At 47.3% G+C, this 18,885-nt stretch overlaps 2 protein-coding genes across 3 annotated transcripts; one reads left to right on the top strand and one right to left on the bottom strand.

Annotated features, from left to right (window-relative positions):
* Window positions 1-1,921: 1,921 nt before the first annotated feature.
* LOC125522473 (cytochrome P450 89A2-like) lies at window positions 1,922-4,176 on the top strand. Of its 2 annotated transcripts, none has more exons than XM_048687532.2 (2): window positions 1,922-3,134; window positions 3,431-4,176. In XM_048687532.2, exons 1-2 carry the CDS (start codon window positions 2,049-2,051, stop codon window positions 3,842-3,844), a joined length of 1,500 nt encoding a protein of 499 aa, XP_048543489.2. In that variant the 5' UTR covers window positions 1,922-2,048; the 3' UTR covers window positions 3,845-4,176. The 2 variants fall into 2 exon arrangements, with proteins under 2 accessions (XP_048543489.2, XP_087391052.1); XM_087534926.1 differs by having other exon boundaries at window positions 1,922-3,149.
* Window positions 4,177-14,050: 9,874 nt separating this feature from the next.
* On the bottom strand, window positions 14,051-15,840 carry LOC125521043 (anthocyanidin 3-O-glucosyltransferase). Its single transcript, XM_048686097.2, has 2 exons — window positions 15,234-15,840; window positions 14,051-15,092 (listed from the first exon to the last, which is right to left on the bottom strand). The coding sequence occupies exons 1-2, from the start codon at window positions 15,718-15,720 to the stop codon at window positions 14,206-14,208; spliced, it is 1,374 nt and encodes a 457-aa protein (XP_048542054.1). The 5' UTR covers window positions 15,721-15,840; the 3' UTR covers window positions 14,051-14,205.
* Between the last annotated feature and the right edge of the window lie 3,045 nt (window positions 15,841-18,885).

Genomic DNA, 18,885 nt, shown 5'->3' with positions numbered 1-18,885 from the left:
CTTGTCGCCTCCGCTGCCTCCCGCTCGGACTGCTCAATGCGGAGCCGGAGTGCCTTGGCGTTTATCCTCCAGAGCCGCCTGGAGTTCGTCTCCGCTGTCGTAAGTGACCGACGATACACCCACTGGAGGAGCCGCTCCTTCTTGTCGAGCACCGCCGGCATCCCATGACGGTGGCAGGAGGACTGCGTGTTGGATTTATTGGAACCACAGACCTGATAATTTACATACAAACACCGTGGTAACTTCAACTACGAGGGAAAATTGGTTGAAAACATACCCCTGATAACTTTTTTTTGCGGGTGAATACCCCTGGTAACTTATGTGTGAAGAGCATGGTTATTTATGAATCACACACCTGATAACTTGCGTACAAACACTGTGATAACTATGGCGGGGGTGGGGCCGGGTTGTTGTAATACACCCCTGATTACTTCTGTATAAATAGCATGGCAATTTATGTACCACATATCTGATAACTTGGGTGCAACACGTTGATAACTTTTGACGCAAGAAAATATAGTTGAAGAAACATGTCCTCGGGAACTTTTGTGCAAATTACATGGTAATTTACGCACATTAGATCTGATAACTTACGTACAAATACAGTGATAAGTTTGCCCCGATAACTCATGTGTAAATAACATGGTAATGCACGCACAACTTAGTTGATAACTTACATAGTCCATGTGTGATAACTTTTGACTAGGAAGGCGGGATGGACTTGTCTGAAAAACATCCTTCGGTAACTCATGTGTGAATAGCTTGGTAATATACATACAACAAAACTGGTAAGTTAGTTGGCCCATGTTTGACAAATTTTTGGCTGAAAAAAGTTATCGAAACATAACAACATGAGATCTAGTTTCGAAGGTATAGTCTCTACGGATTTTTTATGTGAAAATGATTTTTGTATCGAAGTGAAGGTTTGAGTTACAAAACATTTCAACTTTTTTGAATTTCGGTGGAATCTTCCCTGACATTAGCATTTTTTGTCCTCTAAGGTATGCGTGAATGTGCATGTGGAGAGAAGGTCAAAGGAACTATTTTCTATGTCTCGATAATTTCTGTATAAACAACATAATAACTTTCATAGCACATGCATGGTAATTTTTAACTTGAAAAAAAGTCATCGGTACATACCAACATGGGATCTAGTTTCAAAGATCTCGTCTCGACAAATCTTTTATGTGAAAACAGTTTTTTTTATCAGAGCGATGGTTTGAGATGTTGCGTGTTCGCAGCAATCGCTTGCGTACTCCTGTGCTGGATCTCTCTAAGATTGAAGATTGTCATCATGTATGCGCGTATCTATATCGATCAATCATTTTATTATCTAGTGCATGCATGCTTGTACACATGGGAAGAAGGTTGAAAGATCATTTTTCATGCCCGGTAATTTCTGTGAAAACAACTTGGTAACTTATGTGTCGCAGACGTGATAATTTATGTAGTACTATATGACTGGTAATTTTTTATTTGAAAAAAAGTTGTCGAAACATATCAATATGAGATCTAGTTTTGAAGATCTCGTCGTTGTGTGAAGTCAGATTTTCAAATCGGTCGATGATTTGAGCTACAAAACATTTTAAACTTTCAGTTTTAGAAAAGAATCTGCTGACATCATTAATTCTGTCTTTTTCCTGCATGCATTTATAGGAGCTTCTAATTAAGCTAACCTGATGGACGAAGCTAGCATGCATGCACGCATGCGTTCGGATACTATGGTCCAATCGTCCGGATTTTAGCACTGTCCTTTCTAAAAACAATGCTTTTTCATAAGATGCCAATCTCTCAAGCAAGTTGAAGTTTGTCATATCCCCGCAAAAGAAGAACAAAGACGATGACTTGCTCTCCACTTGTCAACTCGTATTTAACAAATCTATATACCAGTACAGCAATATGAGACTTTTTTCTTGCTTGGTGTTGGGTGAAGCGATCCATCGATGGGTCAAGTGCAAGTGTGCAACCTCCAAGGTCTACAAAGAAGTGAAAGTACGTAGCAGTAGCAACTCTGGTGAGGTCGGGCCATCAGCTAGAGCTAGCTAGCCATGCAAGACGTGATCCTCCTCTTGCTTCTCATGGCGCTCCTCGTCGTCGTGGGCAGCCTGCTCCGGCGTGCACCGCCGTTCAAGGAAATGCAAACCCGCCTCGCCGCCGCCAAGTGGGCTCTCGTACGGGACTTCTCCGCTGCCTTGCGGCAGGACGTCGTCGTCACAGACCGTGTGACCGCGCACCACCTCCTCGTCCGCCGCGGTGCCGGGGGCGCGTTCTGCAACCGCCCGCCGACGAGCGCGGCCAGCTCCGTCCTCTCGCGCCAGCGTCACCACAACATAGGCTTGGCGCCCTACGGCGCGCTGTGGCGCGGCATCCGCCGCAACCTCGTCTCGGAGGTCTTCCACCCGTCGCGCCTCCGCGTCTACGCCCCCGCCCGGCGCCGCGCGCTCTGCGGCCTCGTCGCGGACCTCCGGGAACAGTGCAAGTCGTCTAACGATGGCTTGGTCCTCGCGGCCGAGAGCATGCACGCTGCTCTGTTCGGCCTCAGCGCCGCCATGTGCTTCGGCGGCGACGTCGACTCGCGCCTCGTCCGCGCCATGGCCGATGGCATGGAGGAGCTCATTCGGTCCCTCGTTGGGCTGCGTGTCTTTGCCGCACTCCCGGCGTTGACCGAGCTAATCTACCGGGACCGGTGGAACAAGCTGGTCACACTCAGGCGGCAGCAGGAGGAGATGTACCTCCCGCTCGTCAATGCCCGGCGCGGCCTGCTGCGCCGCCCTTCCGGCGAAGCTCCAACCTATGTGGACACGCTCATCGAGCTCCTCGTCCCAGACGACAGCCACTTCGACTCCGGTGCAAAGGCTAGTAAGCAAAGGCTAACAGACGGCGAGTTGGTGGGGCTCTGCTCGGAGTTTCTTGGCGCCGGCACGGAGCCGGCGACGGCGGCGCTGCAGTGGGTCATGGCCAACTTGGTGAAGCATGTGGACGTGCAGGAGGCCGTCCGGAGCGAGATCGACGCCTTCGTTGGAGCGGACGCCGAGGAGGTCAGTGAGGACGACCTCGGCAAGCTGGAGTACCTCAACGCTGTCCTCATGGAGGCGCTGCGGCTGCACCCCACGGTGCCGTCGGTGGCCAGGCAGGTGAGCAATACAATGGTAGGTGTTTAGGGGGTGCTTAAAGAAATAAATTAGGTTTTTCTTAAGCATCAGTGTCTATTTATACAGAGTAAACATTTAACTAAACGTCTCTCATATAAAAATAAGCATCGGTGTTTAAAAAAATCGGTTTATCTTTCTAAGCATCCTTCTAAACATCTTACCATTGTACAAGGCCTAATTAACTGCTTTCCAATTCTAAATCCAAAACTAGTTAGTCAGTCGAGGTCACACGCACGTAATGTACTTATACCTAATATTCTCTTGCTGATGACGACAAGGTGATGCCCGACGACCACGTCTTTCTCGACGGTCGTCGCGTCGCGGCGGGGACGACGGTGCAGTTCCCCCTGGAGCGTCTGGCGCGGGACGAGACGGCGTGGGCCGAGCCGGACAAGTTTGCACCGGAGAGGTTCCTTGCCGGCGGCGGGGGCGACGGCGTGAGCCTCGTGGCGGCGGCAGGAAGCGCCGGAGAGATCAAGATGATGCCGTTCGGCGCCGGCAGGAGGATGTGCCCCGGCATGGGCGTGGCGATGCTCCACCTTGGCTACTTCGTGGCAAACCTGGTGAGGGAGTTCGAGTGGACGGAGGCAGAAGGCGACCTCGCTGTCGACCTCGAGCCGCAGGTCGGGTTCTTGAACGTCATGGAGCGGCCACTCCGTGCTCTGCTCAAGCTGCGGAATAAAAGGGCCTGAGCTTCTGGAGCGAGCTTCTTCGGACCCATAAACAGCGGTGAAGAGAAGCACTGACAAACCACGGTCTATCTTTCTTTTGCGGCTTCCATTATCTAAGTTTATTTATTGTCTGAATTGTTTGATCAAAAGTCTATAATGCCCGACTGTAACTGTAATTGTGTCCCATCATAAGTCTGCGCGGCAAGGGTCAGCCGTTGCTGAACTGTATTTATACTGAAGTCATTTTATAGGGTTGGACTATATCTCATCTGAATATGAGATAATACCTCACGTCTAAGTATTACCTCAACACTTCTCTTAAAAAATGTATGATATCAACACTGTTTGTCATTGGTTCGAACTTGAGACCGTGTGTGTGAGGGGCTATCTGATTCAGACATTTTTGCAGCGACTTGGTGTATCGCGTTGGAGTTGCCCTAAGAAGCTCCTCCTTCGCCCAATTAGTCAAGTCGAAGAAGCCTACACCACTGATTTGGCATTGAAACGAAATAAAACTTTGAAGGGGTGAAAAAGTAACTTGTTTAAATAGGCTGGTTTGATGGAAATTCTGTTAGATTGGGTGAAATGTGTCACGAGAGGAGGGGGGAAAAGTTGGAATTTACTGTATAACTTGCTTGGGGGGGGGGGGGGGGGGGACGACACGACTCATAATCTGTGAAAACGACCAATAGTTCGACGCCGGGGGGGGGGGGGGGGGGGGACGACACGACTCATAATCTGTGAAAACGACCAATAGTTCGACGCCGGGGGGGGGGGGGGGGGGGGGACGACACGACTCATAATCTGTGAAAACGACCAATAGTTCGACGCATGGACTATATGTAAGTCGACGGTTTTTTTAGGTGTAAGTCAAACTTGCGAACCACGAGGCTGGCGTGAGGAGCGCCAGCCACGACGAGATCGAGACGTGGACGAGCGGGCGCTGGCGAGAGCGGGCCTGAATCGTGATGGGGCTGCAAGTCGAGGGGGGTAATGGCCAGCATAGCGGTGGGACGGCCGAGGGGGGTGACGGGGCGGTCGCTGATGGTTGTGGCTGGCGGTTAAGGCTGGGCTGGGAGGAGGCGCCGGAGGATGGAGATCCTAGCCCTTGGATGGGGATTCGATGGTAAAAAGAAGAGTCAATTACATCGGTGGTGGTATAACTTGGTGTAAACGGTCATTTTAGTGCTAGAACTTGCGTATACATTAAAGTGGTGCAAGAACTTGGCTTGAACGTGCAAATAAGGTGCAAATCTTATTTGTATACGCCGGTGAAGCTGACGAGGCATGACAGCATGGCGTACGGCCTGCTGTCAGTGACCATATGGTGCAGACTGGGCGTGTGTTCTCTTTTTGCAAAAAAGAACTCAATTTTTTTATTTTTCATTTTTTATATGTGGCATCAGGTGGTCTCACCTGTCAGCCAAAGATCACAAATTCTGTTGGTATTAGAAAGAAAAGTAGAAGCCAGGCAAGGATTCGAACCGATGACCTATTGTCAACCGAGAGCGCGGCTAGCAAACACACCAGATAACAACTGATGTTCTATAAGCATAATCAATCTTTATATCTTCGCCAAATAACGTAAAATAAGATTTTTCATTCAAATAAAAAAGATACCGCCGTGGGATTTCGTACCAGCGACCTGACAATTACCATGAGGAGGACCTAGCAAATATACAACAAATGCCATTTTATTCGCAAAAAAACAAAAACAAATGCCATTTCATGCCTTAATATAGGATTGCTAACCTTTATGTCTACAACAGTACCCCCACTCACCCGGAAAAAAAAAAGACAGTACGTCCGCTTGGCTAAACAGACTGCAGTTAATTAGTGCGGTTCATTTTGTACATGTTTGTTTTTTTCCTTATTTTTAGCCCGAAAAACTGTAAACTGTAATTGTAAATACGTATTCATTTGAGAACCTGCACTCCGAGGCATACTAGGCTAGTTTTTTGTACCCATATATTTATATTGATTTAAAAATACATAACCTGTTTTTAGAAAACACACAAATTTTACTAAAATGCATGAACACTTTTAAAAAAACATAAAAACATTAAAGCTTGCACAATTTTATATACAACATGAATATATTTAAAAAAATTGTAAATTTTTTTAACTGATATGATAAATTTTCTCAGATACACATATTTTCTAAAATTACTTCATATTTTATTTAATATGCAGAAACTTTGTAATTATACAATTAATCATAGTTTAATTGGATGGATTTTTAAAAATTAATAGATGAGCTTAGTTTTAGTCTAATATATTTTATTTATATGTATATTATTTACAATTACAATTTACATTACAACTTTTGAAAAGTGAAAAAATAACATAAATTGTAGCACAAGAGCACGTACTGTTATAGACATAAACTGTAACAATTATATTTACACATGAGAGTACATAGTTGCTGTGGCACGCTCTCCTAATTGTTTTACTTTGGTAGCTCGCTCGAAACCCCATGGGCGTAACCCTTTTCAGGATTAAATTCTTGAGTTATGTTACTTAATTCCAAGATATAAAATGTGTGTATGCTTCTATGTCATGTTGTGAGCTCTGGGCTGATGGTTAGCTGCGCACGCAGTTTGGACCGAGGTCACCGATACGAATCCATTGGCGGCATATTTGTCATTCGAATAAAAATTGTGATGTTCCAATAACAAGTGGGACCGACTGGATGGCACACACTTGTCAGGGCCTTTTCGTGAGAAAAACACAGTTTTTTTTGCAAAAATAGCACACCACACTTTCAGTTTTCACCATGCAGTACTGACGGTGGACCCTATGCCACGCTGTCATGCCTCATCAACGTCACAACCGTATACAAATGAGAGTTGCACCGTAGTTGCAAGTTGAAGTCAAGTTTTTGCACCACTTTAACGTATGCCGCAACTTCTAGCACCAAAGTGAACGTTTACGCCAAGTTCTAGCACCACCGATGTAATTGACTCTAAAAAGAAGTGACTTACACGAAAAAAATGGGTTGACTTACCAGGTAATCGGTCCCATAGTTCCAGCAGAATTAGCAAATCTATTATACATTTGTATGAGTACACGATCACACCCGACAAACTATCTTGACGAACTCGTCAAAGTTCTTCATGCAGCCGCCGTCAGGCTGGAATGCCTTGCCCGCCATGTTTTAGGTTAGTCTTATGGACCAAAAAAAAAATCTACATTAAAGGTACATCCTTTAAATTTTCATGTAAAAGTTTGGCTTTTTTACTGTTAATTAGCTATTTTATCCTTAATGGACGTAATCCACTCAAAGACTTAAATATAGCAGACAGACCCGAAACAATGCCAAATTTTGGCATGTCACATTTAATGATGTATGTTTAGTGCTGAAAATTTTGAACACTAACTGTGGAAGGATCACTCACTTTGCATGCAAATGGGTCTATTTCAAATGTATAGAAAATGCATTTAATTGCTTACTAGTAAGCATGCACATGAAATTCACGTGCATCAACAAGATGAGACATCGTTTCTAAAAAAAAGACGAGACTTCATCTGTGCCTGGCTTGGGAAAGATACATAGACTTGGTGAATGGTGATGCCTCCCTCTATCCTAATGAAGCATGAAAATGTACCCAAAGAAATAGCTGCAAGCGGCGTGAGCTGCTCGACCTGTTCGTTGGAACCAACTGTTTTTTCCTTTTCTTTTCTGATGTCGATTATAAATATGATTTAGGTACCTGTGTTGTGAGTTTGAGTTTTGTGTTGGACAAGTATAGTACATCATAAGCAAGTTGTAATAAAATGGATATACTTCATAGCTAACTGCAACCTGAGTTTTTCAAGATTTTTCTTGTACACAGGGTTTACATGCACTAGTAGAAAACAGGGCTTTGGTCACGGGGCAATATTCACATTAGTCCCGGTTCAGTCACGAACCGGGACTAATGTGAGCATTGGTCCCGGTTCGTGCGGCTAAGGCATTAGTCCCGGTTCATCTGAGCCCTTTAGTCCTGGTTTGAGACACGAACCGAGACTAAAGGGTGCGATGCCCTTTAGTCCCGGTTTGTGTCTCAAACCGGGACTAAAGATTAGACCTTTAGTCCCGGTTTGAGACACGAACCGGGACTAAAGGGTGCGATGCCCTTTAGTCCCGGTTTGTGTCTCAAACCGGGACTAAAGGTCCCATTTTCAAACTCTACCCCCCCCCCCCCCAAGTAAAATCCTTCCAGAGGTAGTTATATTACTACATCTACTAGTTAGGAAAATTTAAAACTTAAATTTGGACATGTTTTGCAAAAAATGTAGGGAAAATGTAAAATGGCTATAACTTTTGCATACGATGTCAGAAAAAACGTATAATATATCAAAATGTTAAGAACGAAAATCCTCAAATTCTCAAATTCTAAAAGGAAAAAAAAGTTATGCTCAAATTTCAGTTTTTTTTGAATTTTTGTTAAATCTGGTCAAACTACTTATTCAAGAAGTATTAGTGTTACTAAATAATTATTCAAGAATATTAGTGTTACTAAATAATTATTTCAGTTTTTTTGAATTTTGGTCAACTGTGGTCAAACTGTGGTCAAACAATGGTCAAACTACTTATTCAAGAAATATTAGTGTTACTAAATAATTATTTCAGTTTTTTGAATTTTGGTCAAATCTGGTCAAACTATGGTCAAATTGTGGTCAAACTAGGGTCAAACTGTGGTCAAACTACTTATTCAAGAAATATTAGTGTTACTAAATAATTATTGATTTTTAGAACAATAGTTTTAAACTCAAACAGTGAATGTGTGACTTCATGCTCAAGCTAAATTTCTGAGGGTTAATAGGATTGACATCTTACTATTGTCAGGAAAACAACAAGTGCAGACTTGGAAACGAGGGAGAATAGAACCCGGAAGTTAAGCGTGCTCAGGCTGTAGTGGTGAGAGGATGGGTGACCGTTCGAGAAGTTAGATGATTTGAAATGATGAAGGATTAAAGGTTAAATTGAGCAGTGACGAGGGGTGATTAGAGATTAGAGGTTAAAATAATTCAGAAAATTGAAATTCTAAAAAAAATTCTAATTTTTTTTTAAAAAAAATTCAAAAAAGTTGATAAAATTTTCTTTAGTACCGGTTGTTGTTACCAACCGGGACTAAAGGTGGACCTCCAGGCAACGGCCACGTGGAGGGCCTTTAGTCCCGGTTCCAGTAAGAACCGGGACTAAAGGGGGAGGCTTTAGTACCGACCCTTTAGTTCCGGTTACAGAACCGGGACTAAAGGCCCTTTTTCTACTAGTGATGATGTTGCCAATTAAATATAATGACAAGCATCTAGTTGATGTATAAAAGCAAAATTCAAAACAATTTGGTGAAGCCTATTGGTTGTTGTTACCAACCGGGACTAAAGGTGGACCTCCAGGCAACGGCCACGTGGAGGGCCTTTAGTCCCGGTTCCAGTAAGAACCGGGACTAAAGGGGGAGGCTTTAGTACCGACCCTTTAGTTCCGGTTACAGAACCGGGACTAAAGGCCCTTTTTCTACTAGTGATGATGTTGCCAATTAAATATAATGACAAGCATCTAGTTGATGTATAAAAGCAAAATTCAAAACAATTTGGTGAAGCCTATTGGGTGTTAACCAATAAAAGACAAGACGAATTTCCATGTATGCCAACATCAGCTAGACATCCGCTTATTTCAGTTGAGATTACAAGGGATGACCTTTACAATCGTGTCTCCACTCTCCACTTGAGAACAGTAGTTTCTAAGGAAAAAGTATAACAAACAAACATATATTCAGCTAAGAAGCAATGCATTAGAAGTGAGTCATTTGATAGCAACATGTAGTGCATATACTTGGAAATTCATGTTGACATACCATTGAAAGGAACAAATCAATTTTATGGTTTAAACATATATTTAAAGCACATGCATGTATTACCGTTCTATCCTGACACCGGAGCTTCTTGGGCACGAGCTCGTCTGGAGACTTCCAAGATGACAGACGACTACATAGTTTGGTTGGCCTCAAATATGGGTACAACAGCGAATGTGGCGTCGACAATGGATACTCTGGCCCGTATAACCTATGCAGATATTTTCAGTCAGAATACTTCTTCAAGCTGGTACAACCTACAGATATTTTAAATGCATTTCACCGTTAGCAATACTGCCACTCTAGGTATTTATTATTCAAACGGGGAACACTCCCCTGGTCCAAAAAGAGAAATAGATGCATCTAGATTATTATTTTCATCTGCATTTAAATAAGGGAAATAACTACATGCTAAACATGTCAGGGAAACTATAAATGTTTCCAACAGCTTCTAATATATGAGAAATACAAGGAGAAGCAAGAGCATCAACATTGATCTGAGACCTTATAACAAGCATGAAATATACACTTAGTACATAATTCACCATGTGCTTATCAAGATGGCAATAAAAGGTTAATGACAGTAAAAATGGAAGTTGACCTCTCTCTGGATCATCAAATAAAGATAAAACGTTTGCCCATCGGTGTTCATAAAATTAACTCATTATTTCTAGAAACATTAATTCGAGATATATGTCAGATGTGCACTTCTACTTATTCAATTTGGAAACATCACATACCTAATAGAGTTTGACTTACTTCAAACAGAACAGTCACATGCATGGTAATAGCACTCAATTTGTATAATGCCATTTGACCTTGCGATTATGAAACCCACCAAAGATCTTCTAGATGCGAGGTATAACAGTAGAAAACCCAGAATGACTCGAACTACAGGCCATCCAAACAGCAACATCAATCAGTTGGTTGCACCGATCGAAGATCTTAATGATGTCCTCGTATGACCGCAGCCTCCCTGTAGTAGAGCATGAGCTTGTGTTGCAGGCAGATAGCAAGGGAGCACGGGCTATTAAATCCTATAGGTCATTCACCCATCTCTTCCCATATCCCATCATAACGCTAGGCACTATGAGAAAAATGAGAAAATAAAATTATGTACTTCAGAGGCAACTAAGCAAAAACATCATAAAGCATTTGAAAAAACATTTCATACGACTTGTAAGCAGGAGCATCAACATTTGGACCTGTAGCTTATATTTAGGCCCTGTTTGGTAGCAAAATATTTTCTATGTATTTCAAGAATACTACAGTTTTTCAGATTACCATAGTTTTATTTATAATGAGTTGTTTGGTTGCTCCTAAAAACTGTAATTTTAATACTACAGTATTTGTCAAAACACTGTTTTTTCTCTGTATTATAAAAAGAACCCAAGACCTCTTTTTTAAAAACTGAGCTGACGAAAAGAACGACGTCGCACGTCGTCAACGTCTTCCCTGCTGACTCGTCTTCCTCTATAAAAATTATTCGCTGCCACCGCCTGCGCTCTTTGTAGATGCCGCCGTGCGTCTTTCAGCTCCGCTCGTGAACTCACTGCTGCTGCATGTAGGCCTCTCTTCATGGCTCGTCGTTGTCCCATCTACTACAGCCCGCAGATGCAGAAGAAGGCCAAGCCGCCAGTTCTTGTGCAGCTCTGCCGCTTGGTTAGCCGCCGGCTACGCCGTGCTGCCGACCTCCTTTTTGGTCATGGCTGTTTAGCGGAGTTCATTCAGTGCAAGCTTTCTTATGCATGCTGATGGTAGGTAACACGCTGCTCTCTCGCCATGTGCATGGCTGTTCTTTGGCCAATCACTTTGCTGCATGCAACGACTAGCTTCGCTGACGTGTTTGCACTGTTAACGCTGCAATTAATTTTACGTCTCTGCGCCAAACAGGTCCTGTGTATTGCCAATACTACAAAATACTTTGCTTTGTCAAAACCACGGTATGTTATACCTACATGCTAAATTACTGTTGATATTTTGTTTTTTATAATACTTTACTATCAAACACAGCCTTAACAACTAACACATAGTAAATTTACTACGCCCGTTCGCCTCCTTGTGCCTACTTCTTCTGCATCTCCAGGCTACCAAATTTGATGTAGAAAATCAACTGCAAAGTTCCTGCAAAGTTCCAACTCCCTTATTCAAAATCTATTTGGCCAGAATCTATCTAGCTCCTAGGCATGGTTCTTTTGATAAATATTTGTCATTTTTAACCTTTTACATATGTATACATGGTATATCATTGGACATAGTATAATGATATTCACCAAAGATATGTGTTAATGTTCTTAATTCTCTTCCTTCTAACTGGCATAATGTGAGAAAATGTGCATGGTTCAGAAAAGTGATTCTTCCTGGGAAACTTCTTACTCCATATCTAAAACCAACATCAGTGTTCCAATACACTGAGTATCATTTCTTACTTATATCATTCTGTGATGTAAGCTTTGCAATTACTATATGTCAGTACAATCTTCGTTTTGAACCATGTCCAGAAAAAATCCAACGCCTTGGATAGCTTAAACTTGAGTAAATCATTCACACTGGGGTGCCTTGTATCTCTGGCTGGAGATTTAATTAATCTGAGGTCCTTTCACAAAACAAAAAGGAGAGAGCAGCCATCGCCCATCGGTATTGAACACGGTAAGAGTTATATATACAGTAATTGTCATTGCAACATGGATAAAGCTGAATATTACTATAAAATTGTATGGCGCTGTCGGACACATACCAGTGCAACGTGTCGAGGCGGCATGTCGAGCACACCATGGGCATGAAGCATGAAGGGGCCGCAGATCTACGACGGAGGAAAGTATTGATTCGGACCGGATTGCGGCGCTGGAGCGGGGAGGGGGGGGGGGGAGCGCCCGGGCACGGAGACGGATGGGTCTGCCGTGACATGGCTGTGGAGACATAGCTCAAGACAGCGTTTCTTGTGCCCAGCGCCGTCGCGTTACCGCACAAGATTCTTTAATTCTTTTGTACTAAGCAGCATTTCTGCAGAGTCCAAACACCACCACTGAATTCTTTCCTGCATATACAACAGATACACAAACATGTTACATTCCTTTTTCAGTTTCTTTTCTTCTCTCGTTTTCTTTCTTTGGACTAACAAATTCTTTCCAAGAACACCAACATTCCCCTTGTTTTTACTTCCACATTCATCTATCCATCCATTCATACACTACACCTCACTGAAGCTCAAGCTGTACCCAAATATCAGAGAGAGATTAGAGAGTGAGTGTAATCAACAAAGCACAGGAGGAAGAAGAGCAGAGTTCAGAGGAGGAGTTACGTTGCACTGCTGCATCCGCTGGTGACGCCTGTCTTAGGGATGTTGGCAAGCTGCTCCTTGTCATCTAGGCATCAGATGAGCATGGCGCAACGACTACCATGCGGCTTCTCCAAGCGGGGCGGCCGCCGTGACTCGACAGTCCCCAGCGCCGCCCCCTGCGTGCCAGGCAGCGACGACCGGTGAGGCAACGACACCTGCTCCTTCTGGGCGCACCCAGCACCGCCGGTCACCCAGGCCGTGTCCTGGGGTGCCAAGCCGGAGCCCTCCGTCGTCGGCGACGGTGGCGGCAGGGCAGGGCCGTCAAGCGCCGTTGGCATCAATCCTCGTCGCCAGCGCCGCCGGCATCTGCCTCCCATCGCACACAACAGGGCCACCTCCCTCGTCCACGTCCTCGCCGACGCCTACGCAGCGCTCGCCGACTGCACCGTCCTGGAGGGACCTCCCCTTCATGGGGCTCGTCCGCCTCGGCTGCGGCGAAGGGCGCGGTTGCGGGAGGCGAACGGCACGGGAGGAGGCGGAGGAGGTCGTGCAGACGGTTTTTCTTTCTTTTTTACCGCGGGGCAGATTAGCGATCGATCAGTCGTGGCTTAATGCGTGGTTGGTAGCGTTAAACACAGAAGGATTAAGGGCCATTAGATTTTAATGATGGATGGATGTGATTTTCTGGATCTGCCCCTCTCTTCCTTTTTATAGTGGTAGTAGAAATATAACAAACTTATCTTGAAAAATGCGAAATTTTGACATGATACATGTAATGGTGTGCATTGAGTGTGGAAAAAAAAATCAAGTCAACCAACAAAGCAACGCTCGATAAAAATACAAACTTGACTCATCCCCTCTCGAAACCTAGTTTCTTCCTCGGAGATTGTCTGGTTTGTAAGCAATCTACATGACAAATTTTTTGAAACATTCTTAATTTTTTAACCATGATCTTCATGAGTCATATCATGACACCATGCCAAGTTTCGTGATTTTTGAGTATTGTTAGATTTTTTTAATTAAAATGCCAAAATTTGACATGATACATGTAATGATGTGTGTTAATAGCCGAAAAAAAATTCAAGCCCAAATGTCAAATTACTCACTCTATGACTTTACCATTCTTACCACTTAGTGCATATAACAAAATAAATTGCCGTGAAAAAGTGGCAGGGATTCTTATACAATTGTACGAGTACATAGATATAGTATCAAATGAGACTTAGCAAGACTTTTATACTACAGTTGTATACGAGTACACACGATCACACCCGAGAAACTATCTTGACGAACTCGGCGAAGTTCTTCCTGCAGCCGCCGTCCGGCTGGAACGCCTTGCCCACCATGGCCTGCAGCTCCTGCGCCTTGGCCCTCATCCGCTCCCCATCCTCCCCGCGCAGCAGCGTCGCCACCGCGTTGGCCACGCCGCCGCGCGTCATCGGTCCGTCGAACGCCGTGCCGAAGCCCCACACGCTGGCCACCGACCGCGCGTTCATCGCCTGGTCGCCGAAGAAGGGGCGGCACGCCATGGGCACGCCGCTGGACACGCCCTCCAGCACCGACGCCCACCCGGCGTGCGTCACGAACGCGCCGACGGCGGCGTGCCGCAGCACGCCCACCTGCGGCGCCCACGGCACCACGAGGCCCGGCGCGCGCTCCAGGAACCCCGGCGGGAGCAGCGGCCACGACTCCTCGCGCAGCGACCACAGGAACGGCGCGCCGCTCGCCTCCAGCCCGGCCGCGAGCTCCTGCAGCTCCTCCGGCCGCGCCGAGGCGATCGTGCCGAAGCTGACGTACGCGACGGACCGCGCGGGCCGGCGGTCGAGCCAGGCGAGGCAGCCGTGCGGGTCGGCCGGCGCTTCGTTGGTGTCTGCTGCGGGCTCGGCGCCGGGGAGGAGGTGGTAGGGGCCGAGGGGCAGGCAGTTCGGGAGCTCGGCGGCGAGGGCGGCGGTGAGCTCGGGCGGGTCGAGGCCCGGGAAGGTGTTGAGAGCGACGGCCGTGGCCGCTTTAGGAACGCGCTGCGCCAGGCGGTGGAGCAGGAGGCTGATGACGTAGTTGAAGTCGCCGGAGATGACGCCGTCGGGGAGGTCCCGGACGCGGTAGCCGCCGAGGCCGGCGTGCGCCGTCAGCAGCTCGTCGGCTCGGCTCGCGGCTGCAGGTTAGGCACGCGACATAGAGATCAGAATACGACTCTCTAATTAATTAAACGTTTAAAACCCAAGAAAGAGATAAGGATAAGATTCTCTAGCTAAACTCCATGATAATCTCAACGGACACTCGAGCAAGAATGTACCCTGATCGCCGACGTCCTGGCGGAGCGCGTCGGTCCGGAGGTGCGCGAGGAGGGCGCAGGACGCGGCGGTCCAGACGGCCACCCACGGCGCGCCGGCAGCGGCGGCCGCCTCGGCGGCCATCCAGACGAACGCGTCCCCGACGACGCAGCTCACCCTGGCGCCGCCCGCGGCGGCGCGTGCCGCCTCCAGCCCGTCCCTGACCCCGCCGGCCTCGGCCGCGGCCATGAAGAGCTCCATTCGGCGCGGCGGCGGCAGCCACTTCGTCTCGCCCGGGGGCACCCCGTCCGGGACCTCGACGAAGCGCAGGTTCACCGGGAGCGCGCCGGCCTTGCCGAGCTGCGCGGCGTTGTCGGCGGTGGTGAGGAACGAGAGGCTCGTCCCGGGCGGCGCGGCGGCGGCGAGGGCGCGCGCGAAGGAGAAGAGCACGGCCGCGTGGGAGCTGAAGGGGAAGGCCACCACGGCGATGTGCGGCGGCGGGAGCACCATCGCGGTGTCGGTCTTTCGGGAGATCTCGTCTTTCGGTGGAGTAGCGAACGCCGCGTTGGGTTTTGCCTTGCCTTGCCTTGCCTCGTGCCGTTGCCGTGTCGCGTGGCGGGTTTTATGGGAGAATGGGAGGGACGGTGGCATCCAATGGCGCGGCGCGCGCGTGATGGATAGTAGGTGGCGGGGGAGCGGCCGGCTTCCGGTGTGACGTTCAGGTGGGGGTGGGCGCGCGCGTGCGGTGCGTTGCGATGGATGGCTCGCGTGTGGCCACGTCGCGTGCGGCGCCGGTAGTTAAGCCTGGGCCGTGCGCTTGCCTGATTGGAAGGTGGCTGGCCCGTGCGCTTGAATCAACGCGTATTACCGTGTTACGAAAAAGGATTTCCCCGTTTTATAAAGCATATCACCAAGCATCCAACACAAGAGTTTCAAGCACAATAAATCATAGAATTATGCTGGGGACACAGCAAGACAAGCCCCAAATTAGACTACTAGGAGACGCTAATCTGGCTCCGGAGGGGGCGGGGGAGGCGCCGTGGGAGGAGCAAAAGACGCAGCCGAGGCACGAAGACCCGTCATGATGTTGTCGATGACGCCTCGATCGCTCCGCTTACTAAGCGGCCTCCAGAGCTGCAAGAAGCCACACATTTTGTAGATCACATCAGTCACACGAGATGGAATCACTCATTCGACGACTAATTTATTGCGGGTACACCAAAGGGACCAGACAAGGGTACCTAGCGCGACCCAAATAGGGGCGCGTCTAGTCCCGGGGAGCCGGAGGACCTCCCCGAACATATCCGCGAGGTTGTCATGGCACCATGTGCCCCCAACTACCTCCTGGAAGCAGATCCATAAGAACTGCGCTGCTAGGCACCGGAAGTGTTGGGGAACGTAGCAGAAATTCAAAATTTTTTACGCATCACCAAGATCAATCTATGGAGTAATCTAGCAACGAGGGGAAGGAGAGTGTATCTACATACCCTTGTAGATCGCTAAGCGGAAGCGTTCAAGTGAACGGGGTTGATGGAGTCGTACTCGTCGTGATTCCAAATCACCGATGATCCTAGTGCCGAACGGACGGCACCTCCGTGTTCAACACACCTACAGCCCGGTGACGTCTCCCATGCCTTGATCCAGCAAGGAGAGAGGGAGAGGTTGAGGAAGACTCCATCCAGCAGCAGCACAATGGCGTGGTGGTGGTGGAGGAGCGTGGTGATCCAGCAGGGCTTCGCCAAGCACTACGAGAGACGAGGAGAAAGAGAGGTAGGGCTGCACCAACAGAGAGAGGAACTCGTGTGTATTGGGCAGTCCAAACCTCAACTATATATAGGGGGAGGGGAGGGGCTGCGCCCCCACCTAGGGTTCCCTCCCTAGGGGTGGCGGCAGCCCCCTAGATCCCATCTAGGGGCGGCCAAGGGGAGGGGAGAGGGGGAGGCGCACCAGGGTGGGCCTCAAGGCCCATCTTCCCTAGGGTTTGCCCCCTTCCCCTCTTCCTTGCGCCTTGGGCCTTGGTGGGGGGCGCACCAGCTCACCTGGGGCTGGTCCCCTCCCACACTTGGCCCATGCAGCCCTCCGTGGCTTTTGGCCCCACTTGGTGGACCCCCGGGACCCTCCCGGTGGTCCCGGTACGTTACCGATAAAACCCGAAACTTTTCCGGTGACCAAAACAGGACTTCCCATATATAAATCTTTACCTCCGGACCATTCCGGAACTCCTCGTGACGTCCGGGATCTCATCCGGGACTCCAAACAACATTCGGTAACCACATACAAACTTCCTTTATAACCCTAGCGTCATCGAACCTTAAGTGTGTAGACCCTACGGGTTCGGGAGACATGCAGACATGACCGAGATGACTCTCCGGTCAATAACCAACAGCGGGATCTGGATACCCATGTTGGCTCCCACATGTTCCACGATGATCTCATCGGATGAACCACGATGTCAAGGACTTAATCAATCCTGTATGCAATTCCCTTTGTCCATCGGTACGATACTTGCCCGAGATTCGATCGTCGGTATCCCGATACCTTGTTCAATCTCGTTACCGGCAAGTCTCTTACTTGTTCCGTAACACATCATCCCGTGATCAACTCCTTGGTCACATTGTGCACATTATAATGATGTCCTACCGAGTGGGCCCAGAGATACCTTTCCGTTTACACGGAGTGACAAATCCCAGTCTTGATTCGTGCCAACCCAACAGACACTTTCGGAGATACCTGTAGTGTACCTTTATAGCCACCCAGTTACATTGTGACGTTTGGCACACCCAAAGCACTCCTACGGTATCCGGGAGTTGCACAATCTCATGGTCTAAGGAAATGATACTTGACATTAGAAAAGCTTTAGCATACGAACTACATGATCTTGTGCTAGGCTTAGGATTGGGTCTTTTCCATCACATCATTCTCCTCATGACGTGATCCCGTTATCAACGACATCCAATGTCCATGGTCAGGAAACCGTAACCATCTATTGATCAACGAGCTAGTCAACTAGAGGCTTACTAGGGACATGGTGTTGTCTATGTATCCACACATGTATCTGAGTTTCCTATCAATACAATTCTAGCATGGATAATAAACGATTATCATGAACAAGGAAATATATAATAATCAATTTATTATTGCCTCTAGGGCATATTTCCAATAGTTTCCCACTTGCACTAGAGTCAATAATCCAGTTCACATCGATATGTGATTAACACTCAAGGTCACATCCCCATGTGACTAACACCCAAAGAGTTTACTAGAGTCAATAATCTAGTTCACATTACCATGTGATTAACACTCGATGAGTTATGGGTTTGATCATGTTATGCTTGTGAGAGATGTTATAGTCAACGGGTCTGAATCTTTCAGATCCGTGTGTGCTTTACAAATCTCTATGTCATCTCCTAGATGCAGCTACCACGTTCTATTTGGAGCTATTCCAAATAACTGTTCTACTATACGAATCCAGTTTACTACTCAGAATAATCTGGATTAGTGTCAAAGTTTGCATTGGCGTAACCCTTTACGACGAACTCTTTTACCACCTCCATAATCGAGAAAATTCCTTAGTCCACTAGTTACTAAGGATAACTTTGACCGCTGTCCTGTGATCCATTCTTGGATCACTCTTGTACCCCTTGACTGACTCATGGCAAGGCACACTTCAGGTGC

This window comes from Triticum urartu, chromosome 7A (assembly GCF_056163025.1).
Source record: "Triticum urartu cultivar PI428250 chromosome 7A, HENAU_Tu73, whole genome shotgun sequence".
Classification (NCBI taxonomy): Eukaryota; Viridiplantae; Streptophyta; class Magnoliopsida; order Poales; family Poaceae; genus Triticum; species Triticum urartu.
This window is presented reverse-complemented; position numbering and strand designations above follow the sequence as displayed.